The sequence below is a fragment of the Diceros bicornis genome, chromosome X (genome assembly GCF_020826845.1).
Source record: "Diceros bicornis minor isolate mBicDic1 chromosome X, mDicBic1.mat.cur, whole genome shotgun sequence".
NCBI classification, from domain to species: Eukaryota; Metazoa; Chordata; class Mammalia; order Perissodactyla; family Rhinocerotidae; genus Diceros; species Diceros bicornis.
Window position 1 is genome coordinate 109862683 of NC_080781.1, and position 20312 is coordinate 109882994.

The 20312-nt window shown below is 39.1% G+C and overlaps 1 protein-coding gene across 4 annotated transcripts in view; it reads right to left on the reverse strand.

Annotated features, from left to right (window-relative positions):
• Positions 1 to 934: 934 nt before the first annotated feature.
• Positions 935 to 20312, reverse strand: part of LOC131401366 (A-kinase anchor protein 17B-like) — a 143127-nt gene continuing 123749 nt past the window's right edge. For 3 of the 4 annotated variants that reach the window (XM_058536587.1, XM_058536588.1, XM_058536586.1), the window contains exons 2-6: positions 19768 to 19871; positions 10609 to 11377; positions 9027 to 9157; positions 6971 to 7238; positions 935 to 5356 (exon numbers count right to left, since the gene is read on the reverse strand). In XM_058536587.1, the coding sequence (XP_058392570.1) occupies positions 3713 to 5356; positions 6971 to 7238; positions 9027 to 9157; positions 10609 to 11377; positions 19768 to 19820 (2865 nt within the window). In that variant the 5' untranslated portion in view covers positions 19821 to 19871 and the 3' untranslated portion in view covers positions 935 to 3712. Of the gene's footprint in view, positions 5357 to 6970; positions 7239 to 9026; positions 9158 to 10608; positions 11378 to 11814; positions 11889 to 19767; positions 19872 to 20312 lie in introns of those variants that run through there. The other variant, XM_058536589.1, reaches the window with a different exon arrangement.

Sequence of the window (20312 nt, forward strand, 5' to 3'; positions counted from 1 at the left end):
TCAAGAGGACGAGGGAGTGCTTGTTACAACCACCACGTCTGTGGGGAGGTGTCAGGTGAACATCTGCTCTCCACCCGCTTTCCTCCAACTCCTGGCAGAGATACTGTTCTTAGTACCAGCATCTATGGTTCATAAGCAGCATTGGCTACGTGTTTTCAGTATCTCTCCATATCTGTGGCTTCTCTGCATAACGTCACATTCACCCTACCTCAGAAGGCCAAACTTTCACAAATCCTAGATTCAGAACAAGCATCCATACAACCCTTGCTGTTTCAGAAAGAGCTCTTGGAATCCAACAAGGACCGTTTCAGCTCTAAAGTGCCTAGACTGCACTCTAAGGTACAGTCTGCCTTTGTTAGATAATACTTAGAGGCAGTTTGCTGTACATTTCATGTGAAAATACAGTTAACTCTTGAATGGTCCCAGACTGATTACTGAGGCCCCTGCCTTCTCTGACTAGACTCCCCAGCCCACACCCACACTGGGTTTTGGATACTGTATAACTTGAACACTTCCACCAAGTGCTGAAGGAATGAGATGAAATTCCAGAGTCCATTTTGCTACTTTTTAACAGCACTGATAAAACCTTTGCTGAAGGGAGGATAGTCTTAAGTCCAAATGCCATGATTTCAATTTATCCAAAATGAAAATAAAACTGGTTTCACAAGCTCTGACAGAGCCAATTCCCATAAATGAGCATCATAAAGGGAAAAGTTGCATAGAAACAGTATTGAAACTAGACGTGTATATTTTCATAGAAAATGTTATCATAGATGTGCAACATTCTAGCCAATACATGTGGCAAATGAACAAAGACTCTTCACTATGACAATTTTATTTTTAATATATCTGAAAATTAAATATGTGTTATTTCTCTAACAATGCAAATGAGAAAAAGGAACAGCAACATTAGTGCAAAGCAGCATACTACAGGTAGAAACTTCCCCCCCAAAGAGGAATTATCAGCATTTATTTAAAAGTTAACATTTTTTAAACAGTCTTGCAACAAATAAAAATGCATTTATTTGGTTCTTATTTTCAAAATTACCAGGTTACATGGCTTTCTACCTGAGAAATTCAAACAAATTGAACAGAAACACATTGACAGATGTTCAGTTTCTTAAAGCACTATCAGTACATACAAGGAAAAACCTGAAAACATCCATTTAAAAAGACGAAGTTTAAAGTTCAGGCCTTTACTTAATAGGACATAGAAGATATGAGAAAATACTTTTGCACCACTTAAATAACAGTACAACAAGGAATAACAATGCTAATTAATAGAAAGTGATTACAATATTTTCGGTTCTTTTCATTCCTTACTAAGCCATTCAACTGAAATTACAAGATCAGTTGTTCTCTTCCTTGTCAAAAGTCTACACCAAAAAGAGGTTTACTCAAACCTAGAATGCGTTACCACAAGTCATAAAAATCCAAGGTTGTACAGAAAGTAAACATAAAACCAGTATTTTTACTTTCTTCTAGGTCCCAGGATGGTATTTAGCAAACAAAACAAAAGACAAAGATATTTTATAGAAGTGACTTAGCACCAGTTATATTATTTAAAAAAAAATTGCACATGCTGTATTCTGCAATTTCTTTTTTATGTCTGGTTACTGAGCAGCAAATTGGTTTCATGCCTAAAATCTCTGCAAAGAAAAATTATGGAAGAAATTGAGATTTTTTTTTTCAAAACCAGCATAGCTGCTTTCCATTACAAACCCGTAATGTTCTTTGTTTTAATGGCATGAAACATGAAAAAATAAGGAGGGAGGGTCTCATTGAAGGAGAATAATATCTACTTACCAAAAGTTGTCTGACAAAATACAAGCTGTTAGTAGTTTACAAGGCTACTCTGGACAACAGTACTTGGAACATTAATGGTCACTGCTAGTCCTCGGAGGAGAAAAGGCACTCGCCCCATGAGTGATTTTTCAGATTTGACAAGCCAAACCTAGTTTCGATGGCAGAGTCAGCGGCTTGAAAGTGGAATTGAATACAAGAGAGCCAACAAATCATTCATTGGTTATTATCTTATTAATAATAAACATAATCTGCTATGGTGCATTCATTTCTGAACTTTTGTACGTACTAGCATACCTCTATTAAATGTGATTAGAAGAGATCAGTGAAACCACTTGTGGCTCCTACTTTAGATAAATTAGAAGATTCTGCAGCCCCTACAGATATCAGGTTGCTCAAGAGGCTGGTTATGAGCACACATCATGCCTCGTCATTCTGGGCAACCACAAGGACTGGCATCCCACCTTGGCTCTACCAGCTGGTGCTTTTCTACAGAATATCAAGTTAAGACTGTCTGAAATGAATCATGGCATATGAAAATGTTGCCTTCCACTACTTCTGTGGATTAAAATCACCTTTTCCTGCTGCAGGCAGTCTAATCTCATTGATGTCTTCAATTGCCAAGTCAGGCATAGCTTTGTTGGGGAAAAAAAAAAAGGTCATCTACTGCCCCTGAGGTCCTAAATCCAATATAAGGTGGAATGAATCAGCCAAGCTTTCAACAAAACATGCACTGCATTAAGATGTAAGTCTTTAGGAATCTATAAAATATCTCAATTTAAAAACATATTCAAGAAGTCCAAAACCAGGAGGTAAAAAGATAAATTGCTTATGTTACGAGTTTACAAATCCTGCACACATACAATTTTTTCCCAACTAGAAAACTATGGGCTTTGCCCTTGACTCTTCCTAACTCGATGGCATTATTGAGGATTGAGGAGGCACTTGTTTCTGTTTTATAAAAGTCAGTTTGGGGATATTCAGTGGCTTTTTACAAACTGATGTCACCCAACCCTGAGTGAAAGGATTACATAACCTGAAATGGAATACTGTCATGTCCTCTCTTCCCAAGTGCCATTACTGGTGCTCCAGGATCTTTCAATATTTTCTTTTGCAAATCCCACTGGTTGCATCACTTCAATCCTGTTGCTTTTCTAGGATGGAATGACATGGGGTTCTTCAAAAAACAACTCTGCTAATGGTCCACTATCCATTTAAGCCTCAAAGGACAATCTGAGCCCCTTTTAGATTCTTCCAAGACTTTGTTTCTAAAGAGACAACTCTTCGAGTACTATGAACATATTGATAAGATTAATTTCCTTCTGGTGGGTGCTTGTGAAACCCTCTAACGTCACGGAGAAGTCTATTATATGCCCTGGCTGTCATCTCCTTTTATCTATGGTTATTTCTAGATAAAAATCAGCAAAGTTTGTTGCTGCATGTGGTGTTTCTGACCAAATCAAAGAACATGTGAAAAGATCCTTATTTGTTCACTGTTCTCCCCTTTGAAGATAAATGGTACTAAATGACATTACGACAGCTAAAGAGCCATAGAGGGCTATCTCAACTCCTCTCAATGTTAATTTGCTCCTTTGCTGGCACCAAATTAAAGTTGCAGTTGAACTGTAGAAACGTCTGTCCTTGGATAAAGAAGTTTTGCAAGCACATTGGTTTACCAAGCTTCAGAATCTGGATGTTTTGTATTTCCAAATCTTGCTAACACACCTGCAGTCATTTTGATCTATGTTTTATACTTTGGCAAGGGAAACAAGGTTTTGTATTTGACCTTGCTCAAGCTTTTAAATGTCACTCTCTTGCTCTGTAATTCCTAACTACATAGCTATATTTGGTTTTAAATTTTCTTGCAAATTGTTTATTGTGAATAAGGGTGTCCTGATCTAAGAGACCATCAAAACATTTGAAAATATAAAGAACTAGTGTAGTTGTTTCCTAAATAGCTTCCATAGTCAATGTGCCCCTGACTGCTCTGTCTAATATAATAATTATCAGAATTCAGCATGAAATCTTGAGAATTCTCATATCTTTTAAACCTTCTTGCATCCTGGTTATATTCTGACTTCCATGGAGTCTCTCTTCTTTTAGGAATATTGCCCAAATAGAAAGAATTAGCATTTTTTGGTGATGTTATTGGCACATAAGAGGGCCTATAGTTCACTTTCTGGTCAAATGTGCTATTACTAAACCTCCTCCTCTTCCTTGTGATGTCATCTAATAGCCCAGTGGAACTGGATTGGCGGTAATAGCCTTCATCAAACAAGTATTTGGGGGCTAGTATCTCCCTCTTTACGCTGTTGCTCTCCCAGTCTCTAATGGAATTGTTTTCACTCTCAAGCCATGAATATCTCACTTCATACTTGGACCTTTTGCCTGGTCTTTGAAGCTTGTATTTAGAGTATTTTTCTTCCCCATCATGTTTCCACTTTGAATACAAGGTTTGCTGACTTGACCTAATTTCTCGATTGCAAGTGACAATTTCATCAGCATCAAGAGAAGCTTTTTCTGGGAAGCTATCATATGTGGCCACAGATTTCTCTTTCTCCTCTTTGTTTATGCTAAAGGTTTCACTAAAGCATTCAGAATCACTACTAATTTCCTCTAAGAAATCTGTCAACTCCAAATCTAAGTCTGCTGACCTGTTGGGTGAAGAAGCTCGGCTTTGACTTGCGGATTTGGACTCTTTGACCTGGTCAGCATGAGTCTTTTCCAAAAGATGGCTTTTTCCATCAGTTGGGGACAGCTGATCACCAGTTTCACTGGCTGTGTCCTTGCAATGATTTTTAACCTCCTTAGTACATTCTTTGGCATAATCTACTTTTCCTCTCTTTTGTGGTTTATGCTCAAGACCATGAGTACAAATCTTTGCCCAGTAATCATCTTCTTGAACCTGTTGTCTCCTTTCCAGGTTTTGCATTTGGCTCAAACTGGCTGAGTGAGGCTTACATTTTCTCAAATTGATTTGAAATCCATTTCCCTTAGTATGGACAGCCCTCTGCCACTGACACGTGCTTGTTATGTGACTTGGTTGTAAGCAGATACGGGAATATTTTGGAGTTTGGTAATAGTTTAGTAGATAGTCAATAAATTCATCTGTTTCATAGATTTTCTGTTTCCTCCCATGGTCTCTCTCAGACAATCTGGAAGAATAGGATGTATTAAAACTGTGGTGGTCTTCTTTCTCCAGAGACCGACCTTGAATCATTGCAATCTGCAAGGCATTATGGTCAGAGACAAAACTGTGATTGTATTCATAGATTAACACTTTTCCAGTTCTTTCTTTTCTAGCTGAATATCTTATCTTTTTTCCCCCAAAGTGGTGGGAAGATTTACGTAAGCGAGCCCTAATTCTTTTCTTCATTTTGTGTTTTCGTTTATTGTCTGACTTGGCAACCTGATATTTTGGCATTTCCTCTTGATTTTGAAGATACTGAGCATTTAACTCTTCTTTCTTCAGAGTTCCCACTGTGTTCCTCGGGGCATGACTAGCTTCTGGGCCTGCAACGTCTACCTCCTGTGGATTAAACTGTGTGGATCCCTTCAAAGAAAAAGGTTAAAAATTTCACATGAAAAACTAAACAGATTAAACATTTCAAAGCAAATTGGGCTTTTGGACATTGTTCTGAAGAGCTTTCTAATAACATCTAGAATAGATCCAAATTAGGACAATATTGCACTGAGGAAATAGGAGGTACAAAATTAAATGTCAGTCTAATATGAGCCACTTTTACTAGGTCTGTGCCCATCCTTACGTTAGAAGGCACCACAGTTTACATACCTTCAAAGTACAAGACCCTGTTTTCATTTGTTCACAAATTGATGAGTCTACTTACTGTTCCAAGTACTGTGCTAGGGACTGGGGATATGAAGAGGAGTAAGAAATGTTCTACAGCCCTCCCAGAAAATCCTAGAACAAGAAAAGACTTGTTCTAGTCTTTTGGTGGTGAAATGTGTGTCTAAAAGGGTCAAGTGGCTTAAAAGATAAACTATCTTTCTTTCATTCCGGCCTCTTCCTATGCATTGCAGGTGATGGTGCCTCTGAGCCGCCCCCTCTTGCCTGCCTTAGTCAGAAGCAAGATGCAACTGGAAAATGTGGCCGTGACAATGGTTCTGTCTGTGGTGCTCTCTGCTCTGCACAACCGCAGGGCAGGTGAAAGGTGCTCCCCACAGGCCCCACCCTGCTGGAAGTTTGTACCGTGCTCCCACTGACACCTGGCACAAATCAGGGCACGACGCTTACCCATTAGCTGGGATTAGAACCTGGGGACTGCGTAATCAGTATAAGGTGTTAATGGGGCCAAGAATTAGGTACCACACACATTTAAAAAGATAGAATCTTAAAAAGGAGTCACGCTACGCGGTCACTAAGGTAAACTAAAAAATATCCAGCTAGCCTTATTATAAATGTAAATGTGAGATTTTTCTGATTCTGATTTCATTAAGTTTCACTGTCTACACTAATGAGAAAAAGGTTGAGACTGCAAAAATTAACTCAAACACTAATGCCATTTACTCTTTGTATTTAAAAACAGTGAATGTGGATTTTTAAATTAACACTTTGGGAGCCTGTCTGGCCTTTACTTTGGGACATCTGCTGAGTCTGGTTATCTTTAGGATGTCAGTAAGTGGGGCGAAAAAAAACCTTCCCAAACTGAAACTCTCCAAACAAAACAACTGCCCTGTGACGTGAGAAATTCCTTAGCAAATAGTTTAAGATGAGACTAACAGGAGCTTGCTACACAAAGGTCTCTGTTCAAGGCTCTCCCTTCTCACCCCAACCTGCTGCAGACGAACGGACAAGCAAAGTTAATGGAAGGCTACAAACCCAACACCCACACCATGCATTTCTGCCCCCTGGCATTTTCTGCTACATCCATTAGGAACTCAGAAAAGTACATACATTAGCTACATCACCCTGGGTAAAATCATCCTGAAGTTTAGAAACACAAGGTATTTGTGCCAGATGGCAGGGGTGAGACACAACTCCTTTAGAGGATCTGGGTACCCCTTCTGTAAATCCACAAGTGGGGTTATTAGAGACCAGCCTGTGGAAAACAATCCCCAGTGAATGCAATGAGTCTTCCATAGAGTCAACTTTAAATAGGCCGCTGCTTAAATGTAAACGTTGTGTCTCAGAAAGGTCAGTACCTACCAAGACTGCAGAACGACCGGGAAAGAGCCTTGCTGCAATTTTCCTCAGGAGCACCCGTAGCAACTGAAGGGCCTCCACCCGCCTCTGAGCCAGCAGGTACTTCCTCTCCTCCCACTCCTCGGAAGAGTCGGGCTCCGGAGGCGCCTCAGCTTTGGCTCCGTCCTTGTGTTTCCTGTGCCGGTGTCTGTCCCTTTCCTTTAGGGCTCGCCTCCTGACCCTGGCCTTCTTCCTCTTTTCCTGGGCTTTCCTCTCCTCCTCTTTTCTTTTTCTGGACAATGATTAAGATTCAACCATTCAGAAGGTGTTTATTAGGCATTTGCTCTCTTCCCTGCTCCTGCCCCCCTGCCAGGGGAGGACAGATCATTTAGGTTTCCAGGAATCTCTCACTGCTAACCCCAGGGCCTGACAGACACAACTGATGATAAAAGACTCTGTGACACACCAGTCTAAGGGAAAAAACACATAACTGAGTGGGGCAATTAGAAGCAGGTACAGAAGACCTTATGCAGAGACAGAGTATCAAAAAAAGGTGGCTACAGGGCCAGCCCTGATGGCCTAGTGGTTCAAGTTTGGTGCGCTCCGCTCTGGCGGCCCAGGTTCGGTTCCCGGGTGTGGAACTACATCATTCGTTTGTCAATTGCCATGCTGTAGTGACAGCTCACATAAGAACTAGAAGGACTTACAACTGAAATATACAACTATGTACTGGGGCTTTGGGGAGGGAAAAAAGAGGAAGATTGGCAACAGATGTTGTTAGCTCAAGGCAAATCTTTCCCAGCAAAACAAAACAAAGGTGGCTACAGAATTCAAAGGAGTGGCCTCTAGCCCCCAATTTCTCAAACCACAAGCAGGGACTACTGGATCCAGCTTTCACACTGATGATTTCATTTCTCTTGGGATCACAACCTTCCATGACCTGGTTTCACATAGGCAAATAAAGGTAAGTCGATCTTAAGGGTGACAACTGGTCCTTGGTACATATTACTTAACATGGTACACTGTCATAAAAACATACTGGCTTAGAAGATTATGGGCTTTTTTTACTGCTGTTTTCTGAAAATTTAAACTGTTTTGGTTAGGCCCTTACAGAAATGTGGGGAAGGGGAAAGAAGGGACAATTACCTGAGTGAGGATTTAGCCCAAAGCTGGAGGATTATCTAAACTGCATGTTCAGCCTGGAAATTTGGGGGGGGATAATTCCCTTGACTGGGTTCAACTTCTGGACAAGTTTCACAGATGTGAACTCAAGGAGCTCCTATCACCCTGCCAGCCAGAAAAGCAGAGGCATATGGAAGGGTACTCTTTGTCTCCTTTTTTGAATGGCTATAATTTACAGGAAAGACTGGGAGAATAAACATGCAAGGGGAGGGGCCAGGAGGTAATACTGGTTGTCAGAGCCTTGTAGTTCTGGCACATTCGTACCTTCTTGGCAAACCTTTGGCAATCAATAGCCCTTTCTAGTTTCAAGCTCCTAAATTGGGAAACGATAAGCCCCAAAGAAATAAGTATGGAAGCTCCTTAAGTTCACAAAGAACTTAGGCCAACAAGAAATATAGTCCCAACAAATCCACACCTTCTTGTCTATGGGTTAGTTTGATTATTGATAATTTTATGGAAGAAAACCTCTTCTAGACCTACAAAGAATTTTTTAAAATTTTAAATTGGTAGGTGAGATAAAATTTGATAAACTTTAGGTAAATTGGTAAAAGTTTTAATTTGTTAGGCTAGGATTTTCACTATAAAAGTTCCTGGCCCTATTTTTTTTCAATCATTTCTTCCCAGATATTTTAATCTGGCTAGTCCCATTATTCCTCATTACTTGTTCTCCCTAACAAACATACTTTCTTTTTAAGTCTCTTGTTTTCAACTGTTTTGTCATTTTGGTTTTATAACAGCACAGTTGAAAGACTGTAGGCTTTCATGGAGTTCTCCAATCTGTACCAATTCTTGCCGCCCCTCACCTCAATGGTACCTATCAAGTCTAGCCATTCACCCAAAGGGATAAATCCATATATCAAAAATAAAAAACCCGCTTCATTAAAGTTGGTCTCCTCACCTTTCAGCCTCTTCCTCTTCTCTCTTCTTTTCTTTTTTCCTTTCTTCCTCTAGCTCTAGTAATTTTAGCCTTTCTTGATTTCTCCTTCTTATAGCTCCTTCGCTGAAGTGTTTGGTTGTATCAAACATAACCTGCCCCCAAACAATTCAAAGTTTCATTAGAAAAGTTTGCCAGTGGCTGGGGGTATCCCAGGCCAGAGAGATAAAACTAATATGTACACGGCAATTCAAAACCAAATGAATTAAAAATATACTCTCTGAATCCCAGTACCCATACTGTCCACTGCTTCTCAGTCACTTGTCAAACAGTCCTTGTGGGCTCCAGAATTTTCTTTGGTAGAACCCTTGGGAAGCTCGCTTTACAGTCATAGGCGGCATCACAGTGCCATCATGGGCACAGGCTCTCAGAGAGGTGAGTATTTTACCTCTGGTTTGTCATAAAAATCAACCGAGTTAATGTATTTTTTTTAATCACCAGAGACAAAAATAGTCAAAAAGTGTGTCGGGGGGGAGCAAAGATGCAGGAAAATTGACCTAATGAGATACAAGATCTGACAATAGTGATTATTAAACTACTTTGCAAATCTCAAAATAAAGTGCAAGTCTGATCAAGGCACTACAAATAGATCTTCTTCAAAAATAAAAGAAGTAGCTATTCAAATATGCACAAGAATGATAAATTCACAATCATGGTTACCTTTAAGGGGAGGGAGGGAAATGTGAGGGAAGATGGGTACACAGAGGGGGGTGGTTTCTCATCTCACTGGTAACATTTTATTTTTTAAGCTGGGCAATGGTATATGGGTGGTCATTATAGTATTTGCTATATCTTTTGTCTGAATAGCTTATAATTTTAAAATGTACATTTTAACCTAAGTAGCTTCACACATAACACATATCACACACACACACACACACACACACACACACTCATACACAGGAAGCTACTTGAGCTGAAAATCCAAATGCATGCTAAAGACTGATTGAGAGAAAAAGGAAGGTTTAGCCACACCTTTTCCTCTGCTGGATTAAGACTTCAAGAAGGAGATGATCAAGCATTCAGACATCAATGAGGCGACATGATTGTATAGACAGGCTGATTTTGAAAGGAAGGGATCCAAGTTTGTTGAGATTATGATTTAGCAATTTACCTGACAGACATCCTGAAACTGTAAGTTGTGACCCCAAGAGTAAAAAGGGAGTAAACTGCTATCCTTATGGTTTCAAACTGTGTGTATTCCTCTCTCTCAGCAACTTGTCAAATAGAATAAGCATATGACATAGTTCCACAAGGGCCATGAAGAATCCTTTAACGCCCTCAAGAAGCTAGGGCAGAGCCCCAGATTTTACCAACCATCTCTTTAAAACCACAGCTGGCGACATGCCTGATAGTAGAAGAATGTTCAAATCAGGATTATTTTTCTTCCTAAATGTCCATGTATTAATGACAACACAATCTTTACATTAGCTATTGATCAGAGCCGAGTAGGGTCTAAGGAACTTTATTCTAGATGCTTTCTTCTAGCTTTTACTTAGGACCACCTGAAGAGCGGGAAATAAAAGAAACTCTGGCTACTTCTTACCTTAATGTTACATGCCAGAGCCTTCCCATCATCTCCTTTAAGCATCAGCTTCATCCCTCGAAGGGACTCCATGGCTTTTATGAAGTCAGTTGACTCTTGGTACTGGATAAAGGCCTCGAATGTCTGCAAGCCAAAGCTAAAACTCCCAAAGCTCCCACCAGTCATCACTTCTCTGTAGGGGTCAAGCATAGGGATATCCACATTCTTGATCTTCCCAAAACTTTCAAAGACCACCCGAAGGATCTCTTCACATGGCTTCTCCCCGCTGGAACCTTTCGGTGCAAACCACTTGCAGGGCAGGCCTTCGAAATATATGGAATCTGGGCTATTATCATGGTCCTGATCTTCAGCCCCATCACTCGAGGGAGCCTCCTTTTCCTTGGGGAAGTGTTCCCACTCTCCCTGGGCATCTGTAGCCACTACTTTTAAGTCTGTTTTCAAACCATTTAGCTTGATGATCTTCCCATGTAACTTTGCCTTCAGGATCTGAACCAAACTTCGTGTTTCAGCCTCACCCTCAAATAGGATGAAGTCCTTTGTACTCTTGGAGAGCCGAACTGTGGTGAACTGGTCAGGGCAAATCAGGCTCTTCAGCTGGTCAAGAACTTCCCAGTTAGAGAAGGGCCTCAGAGGTTCTGTACTCTCTGGGAGTAATACGTTGATCATCAATTTTGCTATGGGCTTGAGGTAGAGGTGCTGAGCTGCACAGAGCTCTGTTGCCTCAGAGTTATCATACACCACTGTGACCGTCATGGTATCCTCAGGAAACCTTAGAGGGTGAGAGAGAGCATTTTGATACAAATGGGGCAAAACACAGATTTGGATTCTGAATGGTGGACCTAGGTCAAATTGATAGAGGAAAGTATACTATGGAGAGAATTAAGACAGTAGCTTACATTTGTTTAATGTGTTTTAGAGGTTTCCAAGAGTTTCCATATACTACTGTGTCTCCGTTTCCTTAAATGCAAAATAGAGATAATAGGATTGCCAGGAGGATTAAATGAGTGAATGCATGTGAAATCCTTAGAAGAGTGCCTGGCACACAGGAAGTTCTCAATAAACACAAGTTATGACTATTCTTTATTAGTGGTAGTTTTACTTTATCTCATTTGATTCATGAAGCAACCTGTGAGTAGGTATTCTATGCCTGTTTTACAGATGGAGAAATTCAGATGGATTCAGGAAAATTAAATGACTTGCCCATACATTGAGACCCCAAGATTCCAAATCTCCAATCTGTTGTACAATTGATCTCAAACGTAAAGTCCCATAAAAACCTGCTGGAGGTGGCACAGAAACAGGACAAGGTTAAATACGTATATCACATTCATGAACATGCACCCAGCCACTAGTTGTAACCCATGCACCTGACTTAGCCTCCTTCGTCCAGGTTGGTTTCTAAGTCTTACATGGACATATCTACTCTTATTTTTCCAGTCTATTGACTTGAACTAAACTGAACTCTGAGTTCAAGTGAAGAGGAGACAATCTCTTCTAATGAGTGACAAAGGGACCAGAAAAACCCCAAAACATGAATGCTTGCTGGCATTTCATATTAACAAACTCGCGCAAGCTGTCCCCAGGTGAATGAGATCACTAATACTGGAATTAGGGATTTCCGCTCCTATTTGCTGACTTCAAATAGCACTTCCCAATAAAGGAGTTTTTTCTAAAAGTGGATGTATCGGAGTCTATATCTTCTGAGTTTCTCATCAATGTCAACTTCAGAGAGATTTAGACCCAAACATACATGGCCAGATGATGGAAATTCTAACACAAAATTGACTACTAAATCTTGGTTAACTTTATAGGTACATATTTCTTATAATAACTGTCCCTGAAGGACAATCCAAGTGAACTCCCTTAGGAGATAAAATTTATATAAACTATTTTTTTAAAGGCCACCAAAAGCAGTATCTAAGACATTAGGTTCTAGAAATCCTTATGATAGCAACGCTGAACTGGGATGATTTGAGAATAAACATGTTCTTTTTCTCCAAAAACATTATCTGAATAGCAAAATGAAGAAAAAATCCAGTTAGTTTGCTGCAATTTGCAACATAAATAAGAATCAACAGTAAGCTCCTTTAGGAGAAAAATTTAATTTGGTGTTAAGATATACTGAACCCCCAAATTTATCTAAAGTCAGTATTTATTTATACAACCAAATTTAAAGCAATGCTTTTAAAAAATAGTCCAGAAAAAATACACACAAAATAGTTGATCACTGCAAAGTAATCAGGTTTGTCATGCTCTCCATTTATTCCAGTGATACAGTCTTTGTTTTAAACATTTTAGAATGCTTATCTTGGATTGATTTCAAAGTGTGGGTTACATTCTTTTAAATAGCCTTGATGGAGGTCAATTTTGAAATTCTTTTATCATGGATTTGGTATTTAGGAATCACAAAAAATTACCTAGAACCAAGAATGTTGGATAAAATGGATGACTATAAAGAACAAACTGATTTTCTTAATTGGCTGATAACTCCCCTTAGAAGGAGAGTCCAAGAAAGGTTCTAGTTATTATTTTTTAATTAGTGGGTACATCGTTGGAATGTGTACAGGGCTTTTAAAGACAACAACGTTGAAGGACAACATTCATTTGAATGTTGCGGTATAACGGTTGCAAAAAGGATCCCGATTTTCCACCTCTCCGTGTCTACACCCGTTGTAATGTGACTTTGAGTTATTGCCATCAAGAGAGAGAGTCTGTTTTTTCCCAGCCCTTGAATGTGAGCTGGCCGTTTTTTGTTTTTTTTTTGCCAATAGAATGTGGCAGAAGTGACTGAGTGCCAGTTCTAAGCATAGGCGTCAAGTGGCCCTTACTCTCCTGGAACCCTACCATGCCATGAGGACAAACCTGGGCAAATCTGTTAGAGGATGAGAGGCCACGAAGAAGAGCTCACTTGTGACAGATGAGCCATCCTAGATTAGCCAGCCCACAGCCAGCCCACCAACTGACCACTGACACCTGAGCAAGCCCAGCCGAGATCAGCTGAAGCCATCACAGACGAGCAGAGCAGCCCTGCCCACCTACAGACTGCGAGAAATAATAAAGGATTGTTGTTCAAGCCATTAAGATTTAGGATAGTTTGTTATACAACAACAGCTAACTGATGACACAAACTTCTAAATTTTAATTAGTTCCAAGATACACAATTCCTTTTAATAGTTTTTACACAAATAAATAAAAATTATAAAAACCCATTCTGGGGAAAGTTTTGGGAAGAAAGAAAAAACAGGCACCTTCATGTCTTGCTAGAGATAATGTAAATAAGTTACATCTTTTTCTAGAATAATTCGGCAAAACAAACTAAGAATCATGTAAATGCTCATCCCCTTTGATCCAGGAACCTGCTCTAGAAACATCCGAGGAAAATAATTAAAAATAAGAAAAGAATATGTTCAAAGCTGCTTATTACAGTGTAATTTTGAGTGCAATTTTGTCAAAATTATACATCGAAATGAAACTCAGAAATTATGTTATGATTTTTTTGCAGTTTTAAAAAAACTTTTTACTGATTTAATCAAACTTTTAATAGATGCATTTTTAATCATTCATTTAAAATTATGACCAATATAAATAGATTTTATTTAAAATTTCATTTGCCTCTTCTACTTAAGATTAAATTCACAAAGACATTAAAAATCATCCACTTTTTGAGATTAAATATATGCTTCATATCCTTCGCAAGGGTAATTTCTACACAATAAAAGAAGTTTCTATATTTTAGCCAGGTCTCTGTGCTTTCCTGAAGTGTAATAAAGGTTCTTGTCAAATTTGGAGAGAAAGAAGTCAAATATTATTTTATAGTTTGGTGTACTGTATTTTTGCCATTTTTTTAAAGACTGGCTATCACTTCCATCTCACACCGAAGCAAAACTAAGCAGTAAACTTGACAGCAGAGGTTACAACTCGGATGACTACAGTGAACAGCAAGATGGTCTCAGTGAGCAAAGAACACTGAGCAGAGACTGAGGAAGGTGCTCGACCTAAAGGGGCGGCTGCTACTCAGCTGCAGCTGCCCTGAGGGAAGGGGCGGCCTAGGGGGGCCAGATACTCCCCTTCTTCCAGAGAGGCCAGAAATCTAGGTCCTTATGTGAAATCTGACTTTCAGATGTTGGCAATCAATTAAAACAATTTAAAAGCACTGTGAAGTGCAAGTAAACATACCCTCAGGCCTCATTGGCTTGCCAGCCCATGACCTCTGCTCTAGAATCTGTCTTTTCACAGCTGTTTCTCTAGTGGTAGGACTTTACACCTCAATTGGGAAGCATTTAAGTTCTTTTCTGACTTTCCCAAGAAGACCCAGTTACTTTTAAAAATAAAAAAACTGGCCTCCTTAAAAATCCTCAACTCAAATTCCTGTTTCCCAACAACAGCAACAAGAACAAATTAGACATTTGTTCATCTCATATCTCCCCCAGTTGTTCACAGGCTTCAGATCTTAAAGGTTTATGAATATTTCATCTGGAAACTAGACTTCTGGTGGTGAACATGATGCAGTCTATACAGAAGTCAAAATATAATGATGTACACCTGAAACTTATATAATGTTATAAACCAATGTGACCTCAATAAAAAAAAAATACTCTCCCAGAATAGAGAGGTAATCTTCCAATCCTACTTTAAAAAAATATTGAGGACCTAGTGTGTACCAAGAAGTAGGCTTTTTACATATGTCACAGCTTCAATGCTACAGCAATGTCATTGGCAACTTCTGCCAGATCACTAAAAATTAATTAGACAGTGCCTGGCACATAGGTGCACAATAATGATTAATTCCTGTTGTGATGCTTTTCCTTAAGGAGACCTCAGGCCAAAAACTAACAAAAAATGAAGAAGAAGAAGGAGGAGGAAGAGGAGGAGGAGGAGGAGGAGGAGGAGAGGTAGGAGGGGGAGACGGAGGAGGGAGAGGAGGAGAGGAGAAGGAAGGAAGAAAAGAAGGAAGGAAAGGAGGGAGGGAGAGAAGGAGGGGTCGATCTGTACTTACTGACATGGAAGAATACCCATGATACTTTTTAGAGGAAAAAATAAAAAGGAAGTTGCAGAATAATAATGCGCAATATGATCTTGTTTTTGTAAAAGTAATACAATAAAGTAATAAAAGCAATATAAACACACATGCATGGGCACGCACATGCGCACACACTCCTCCGTATATAAAGTCTGGAAAGATGTACATCAAATTGTTAACAATATTTCCCCTGGGAAATGGACTGGGAGTATAGGAAAGGAATGGACTTCCCTTTTTGCTTTGTACACTTCTTATTGCTTGAATTTTTGATTGTTTACAATAAGCATGTGTTAATTTTATATTAAGTTTTTTTAATTAAAAAGAGGAAACTCACATGATGATAAGAAACTATTAAAAGGAAGCAATTCACAACTACTGATACAAACTTGCCCAAAAAAGGGTCAAAATAGAGTAATACAGGGGCCGGCCTGGTGGTGTAGGGGTTAAGTTCGTGTGCTCCACTTCAGGTTTGGATCCCGGGCGCGGACCTATGCACCGCTTATCAACCCATGCTGTGGCAGGCGTCCCACATATAAAGTAGAGGAAGATGGGCACGGATGTTAGTCCAGGGCCAATCTGCCTCAGCAAAAAGCTCAGGACTAATCTTCCTCCCAGACATACACAAAAACCAGAGTAATACAATAGCAACTCCCTTGCCCCATCAAAGACACCCCTTTATCTGCCATCACTGTAAATGCCCATAAGAATCTGAACCCATAACCAAAGTTTGTGTGATTCATGACTGAAGCCTGGGAGATTAGAATAGGACTGTGGACAATGAAGGAGCCCTTGGCCACTTCAGTACTAGCTACACCATAGGATGCAGAAGTTATTTTTAAAAATTGCTTTATTGAAGCATAATTGACATAGGATAAGCCACACATTTCATAACATAATAAACTGCACATGTATCAAAAGTGTACATTTTGATGAGTTTTGACTTATGTATACACACCTATGAAACCATCACCACAGTCAATATTGTGACAATGCCCGTCACCCCCAAATGTTTCCTCCTGCCCCTTCGTAATCCTTCCCTCGCCCCCAGCAACAACTGATCTGGCTGCAGAATGTTTAAGTCATAACTGATTTATTTTATAGCAAAAACAGACAGATGTTTCTGGAAAATACTCATAGTTACATCCAATACTCAACTGTAACAGGTGTTTTCTTCTAAATCAGGAAACTTTCTCAACTCCAAGCTTAAATGTGCCAAATTCTTGAATCTAGTTAAAGCTGTATAGGGCCCTACTTTGCTCTTGAAAATAGGTCCAAAAACACTTGTGCTTTTCTCCCCATATAATCCCTGTTTTTAACCTCATTTAAACCAAATAAACATATTTTTAAATAATCTATTTTAAATTAGATATATTATTTAGTACATATAGTTATTTTATGAATATTTATATATATTAATAAAAATATATCTACCAAAACAGGTAGAATCACTGAGATCAAGTTCTTAGGCTATAACCTAAAATTGATCCTTTAGAACAACCTAATTTGCCCTCTAAATTCCCTTTTAATATGTCTGTTCTTCAATTGACAGTAATGGTAGAATTCAGTAACAATTTTCCCATCATTTTCACCATCACTGTCATATGCATAGATTACTTTATTCAACAAAAGTTTAAGAGCCTAGTATAAACCAAGCCCTGACAATAAGGAATGCCATAATTATGGCCTCCATGAATTATCAAAAAGTCAAGTTTTAATAAAGATTTTTAACTATTCACATGTTCTATTATGTTCCACTGTGACCTCCCTAATCCCCCCACACATACACACATCTCTCTTCTAGCAACACTACTGAACTCACTTATTCTTTAACTCCTTCGCAGAGGCAAGTGAGAGCTCCTCTAACCTTAAAAAATTATAGTTATTCAATAATGTTTACACAGTGGGCATTCCAGCAGTATCTTGTGTACATAGCTTTACCAAAGCATTTCACTCAACATGCTCCCAATGCCAGAACGTTTCTAGCAGATTCTCAGAGAACGTGGCTTCTTTCTCTAGTCATCTGTCCACCTCTTCTTCCTTGCCTCTATACCTAGTAGCAAAGCTGACTGAATAACAGTAGAATAAGAGAAGAGAGAAAAGAAATGGTCTTGAGACATTCTCTCAAGCCTAAAATGGTTGTTTTAACCTGCAATGAAAATTCAAGAAATTCTGCAGGGTCTGCATCCAAAGTCACTCCAATACCTTCTTTCATTTCAGAAGATACTAGAGAGATTCCTCCGATATATTTCAGGTTTTTTAGATCAGAAATATAACTTTAAAACTTTAAAAGCACTTGAGTCATAAGTAAAGTATCCATCATTCACTCTCTCTCGCTTTTTCTCACTCTCATAAATATTTGCTGTCAGAGTGCCAGCAAGGCCATTTGAATGAGGCACGTTTTTTTAAAAACAGTGAAAAAAATAGGACCATCTGTGCAACTCAATATCCTCTTTCAAAGTAGTTCTTTGCTTTCTTTTTTCTCCAGACTTTTGAACCTTCAAGTTAGTCATTTTAAAAACATTTAAGATGTATAAAATTATATCATAATATTTATGGTCAGCAGGGCAGCCAAAATGCAGTTGGGTCAAATCAACTAGCCAATTTCCAATTTCCTGGCTCTGCAGAATCCCAGTAAGTCTTGACCAGATAGAAATATTCCCTGGCTCTTTAGTCAAGAGGTCAGGGATGAACGTTCATGTGTTCGGACACATCATTAACCCAAACAACATTTTTAAAACTGAAGCTGACCGTATGCTCTGATCCTGAAAAATTTAAAAACCACATCACTGAAATGAGCAGCACTCAGTGTTACAATAGTAGAAATACAGCCAATATAGGATCCTCCAAGTGACTACATTCCCCAATTAAGGTGGTCCTAAAGGGCTTATTGGGGCACTGGGGGTGTTCAGGACAGAAAGGAAGGGGCTTTTGGAGACCTACAGCCATTCTGCAATGATACATTTGCAACCAGGAAATATTGGAGTTGTACTGAAAGAGAACGTCTCCTACCACCACTTAAAGAAAATCTGTTCTCAGGTAGGGTCTAGTACGGGAAATTTTGATCTTGAAATGAAGAAAACTGGATTTATGTTAATTTGTCTCTTTGGGCAACTTAATTTCCTGTTTTTGTTTCCCTATTTTAAAAGATCATACTAATGTTTCCCTTATGTGATAACGTCTGTGAAAGCAAAGTGTTTCTGAGGCTAACAAAAATAAATTAACCTAGAGCCAGCCCTGATGGTCTAGCAGTTACAGTTCAGTCCGCTCCGATTCAGCAGCCCAGGTTCAGTTCCAGGGCATGGAATCACACCACTCATCTGTCAGTAGCCATGCTGTGGCGGCGGCTCACACAGAAGAACTAGAAAGACTTAAAACTAAAATATACAACTATGTACTAGGGCTTTGGGGAGGGGAAAAAAAGAGAAAAATTGGCAATGGATGCTAGCTCAGATGGCATCTTTCCCAGCAAAAATAAATAAATAAAAGTAAAAATAAAATAAATTATCCTAAGAAAAGGTTTGCCTTGGGCCTTTCTATGCAGATTTATTTACATAATGTCTGCTAGTGAGTACAGGAGTCACTCCATGATTGGAAGGGAGGGAGCTATTTTTTAAAATATGCACAGAGCAGTTGGCAGACCTGTCTGACCAGTTTTTTGGTCTTTTTGGCCCTTCTTTAGCACCAGGAACACTTGTGGTGTAGAACACCTCTCTCTAGACACTTCCAGTCAGGAATATCACTTTACACCTTGGATTAATTTACTATAATGCTACTAAAGTAGACTCGTTGCATTCTCTTCTTCATATTAAAAAAAAAGCTATCAGGGATTTAAAGGAACGTGGCTGAGTATCTTCCGTACTTTTGCCTCACTCATTGAATAGTCAGAGTATTATTTGTGGGAGACCCATATCATGAAGTCACCGTGTTTTGCTTCTCAGTTTTATCTCCACAGACTGAAAATTACCAGCAAAATTCCTGCCCACAAGTCGCCACCTACAGGGGAAAAGTAACCTTTACAAGGGACTGTGCTTTGCACTACTAAGCAGTTTCTGAGAGCAGCAGTATTTCCCAACCTTTTTAGAATCCCAAGATAAATTTATTTGAATACAAGTCCTGCGGAATAGGATATTACTCAATACCTTATGACGAAAATGTGATCAAGGGAGGAAAGGTTGGAGAAGCCACAATTCATGTGAACTCTTCATGGTGGCCCACTGTGCGGTGGCATCCTGACCAGGGAGTACTGCCAGAGAGAAAGAGGTACAAAGTCACAAGTGGATGAAAAGTTAAACAAATAAGACAACCGTATATTTACAATTTTCAGCATGAACAGCATGTGAGATTTACACAGTTGTACTTATGGACCGTCATGATCTGGTTTTTGCACCTGTTTTAAAACAATTCTAGACATTAACATAGTCAATACATTTCTCATTTTTCATGCTTTTAGCAAATTTCTGTAGAAATTCTACATATAGAGAAATTCTACATATAGAGAAATTCTATAGAAACTCTATAGAGAGTTACTACATATTTGGTTAAATATACCCCCTCCCTGGGGACTTGTGTTTTCCAATTTTTTCTTTTTCTTTTTGCTGAAGAAGATTCACCCTGAGCTAATATCTGTCACCAATCTTCTTCTTTTTTTTACGTGAGCCACCACCACAGTATGGCCACTGACAGA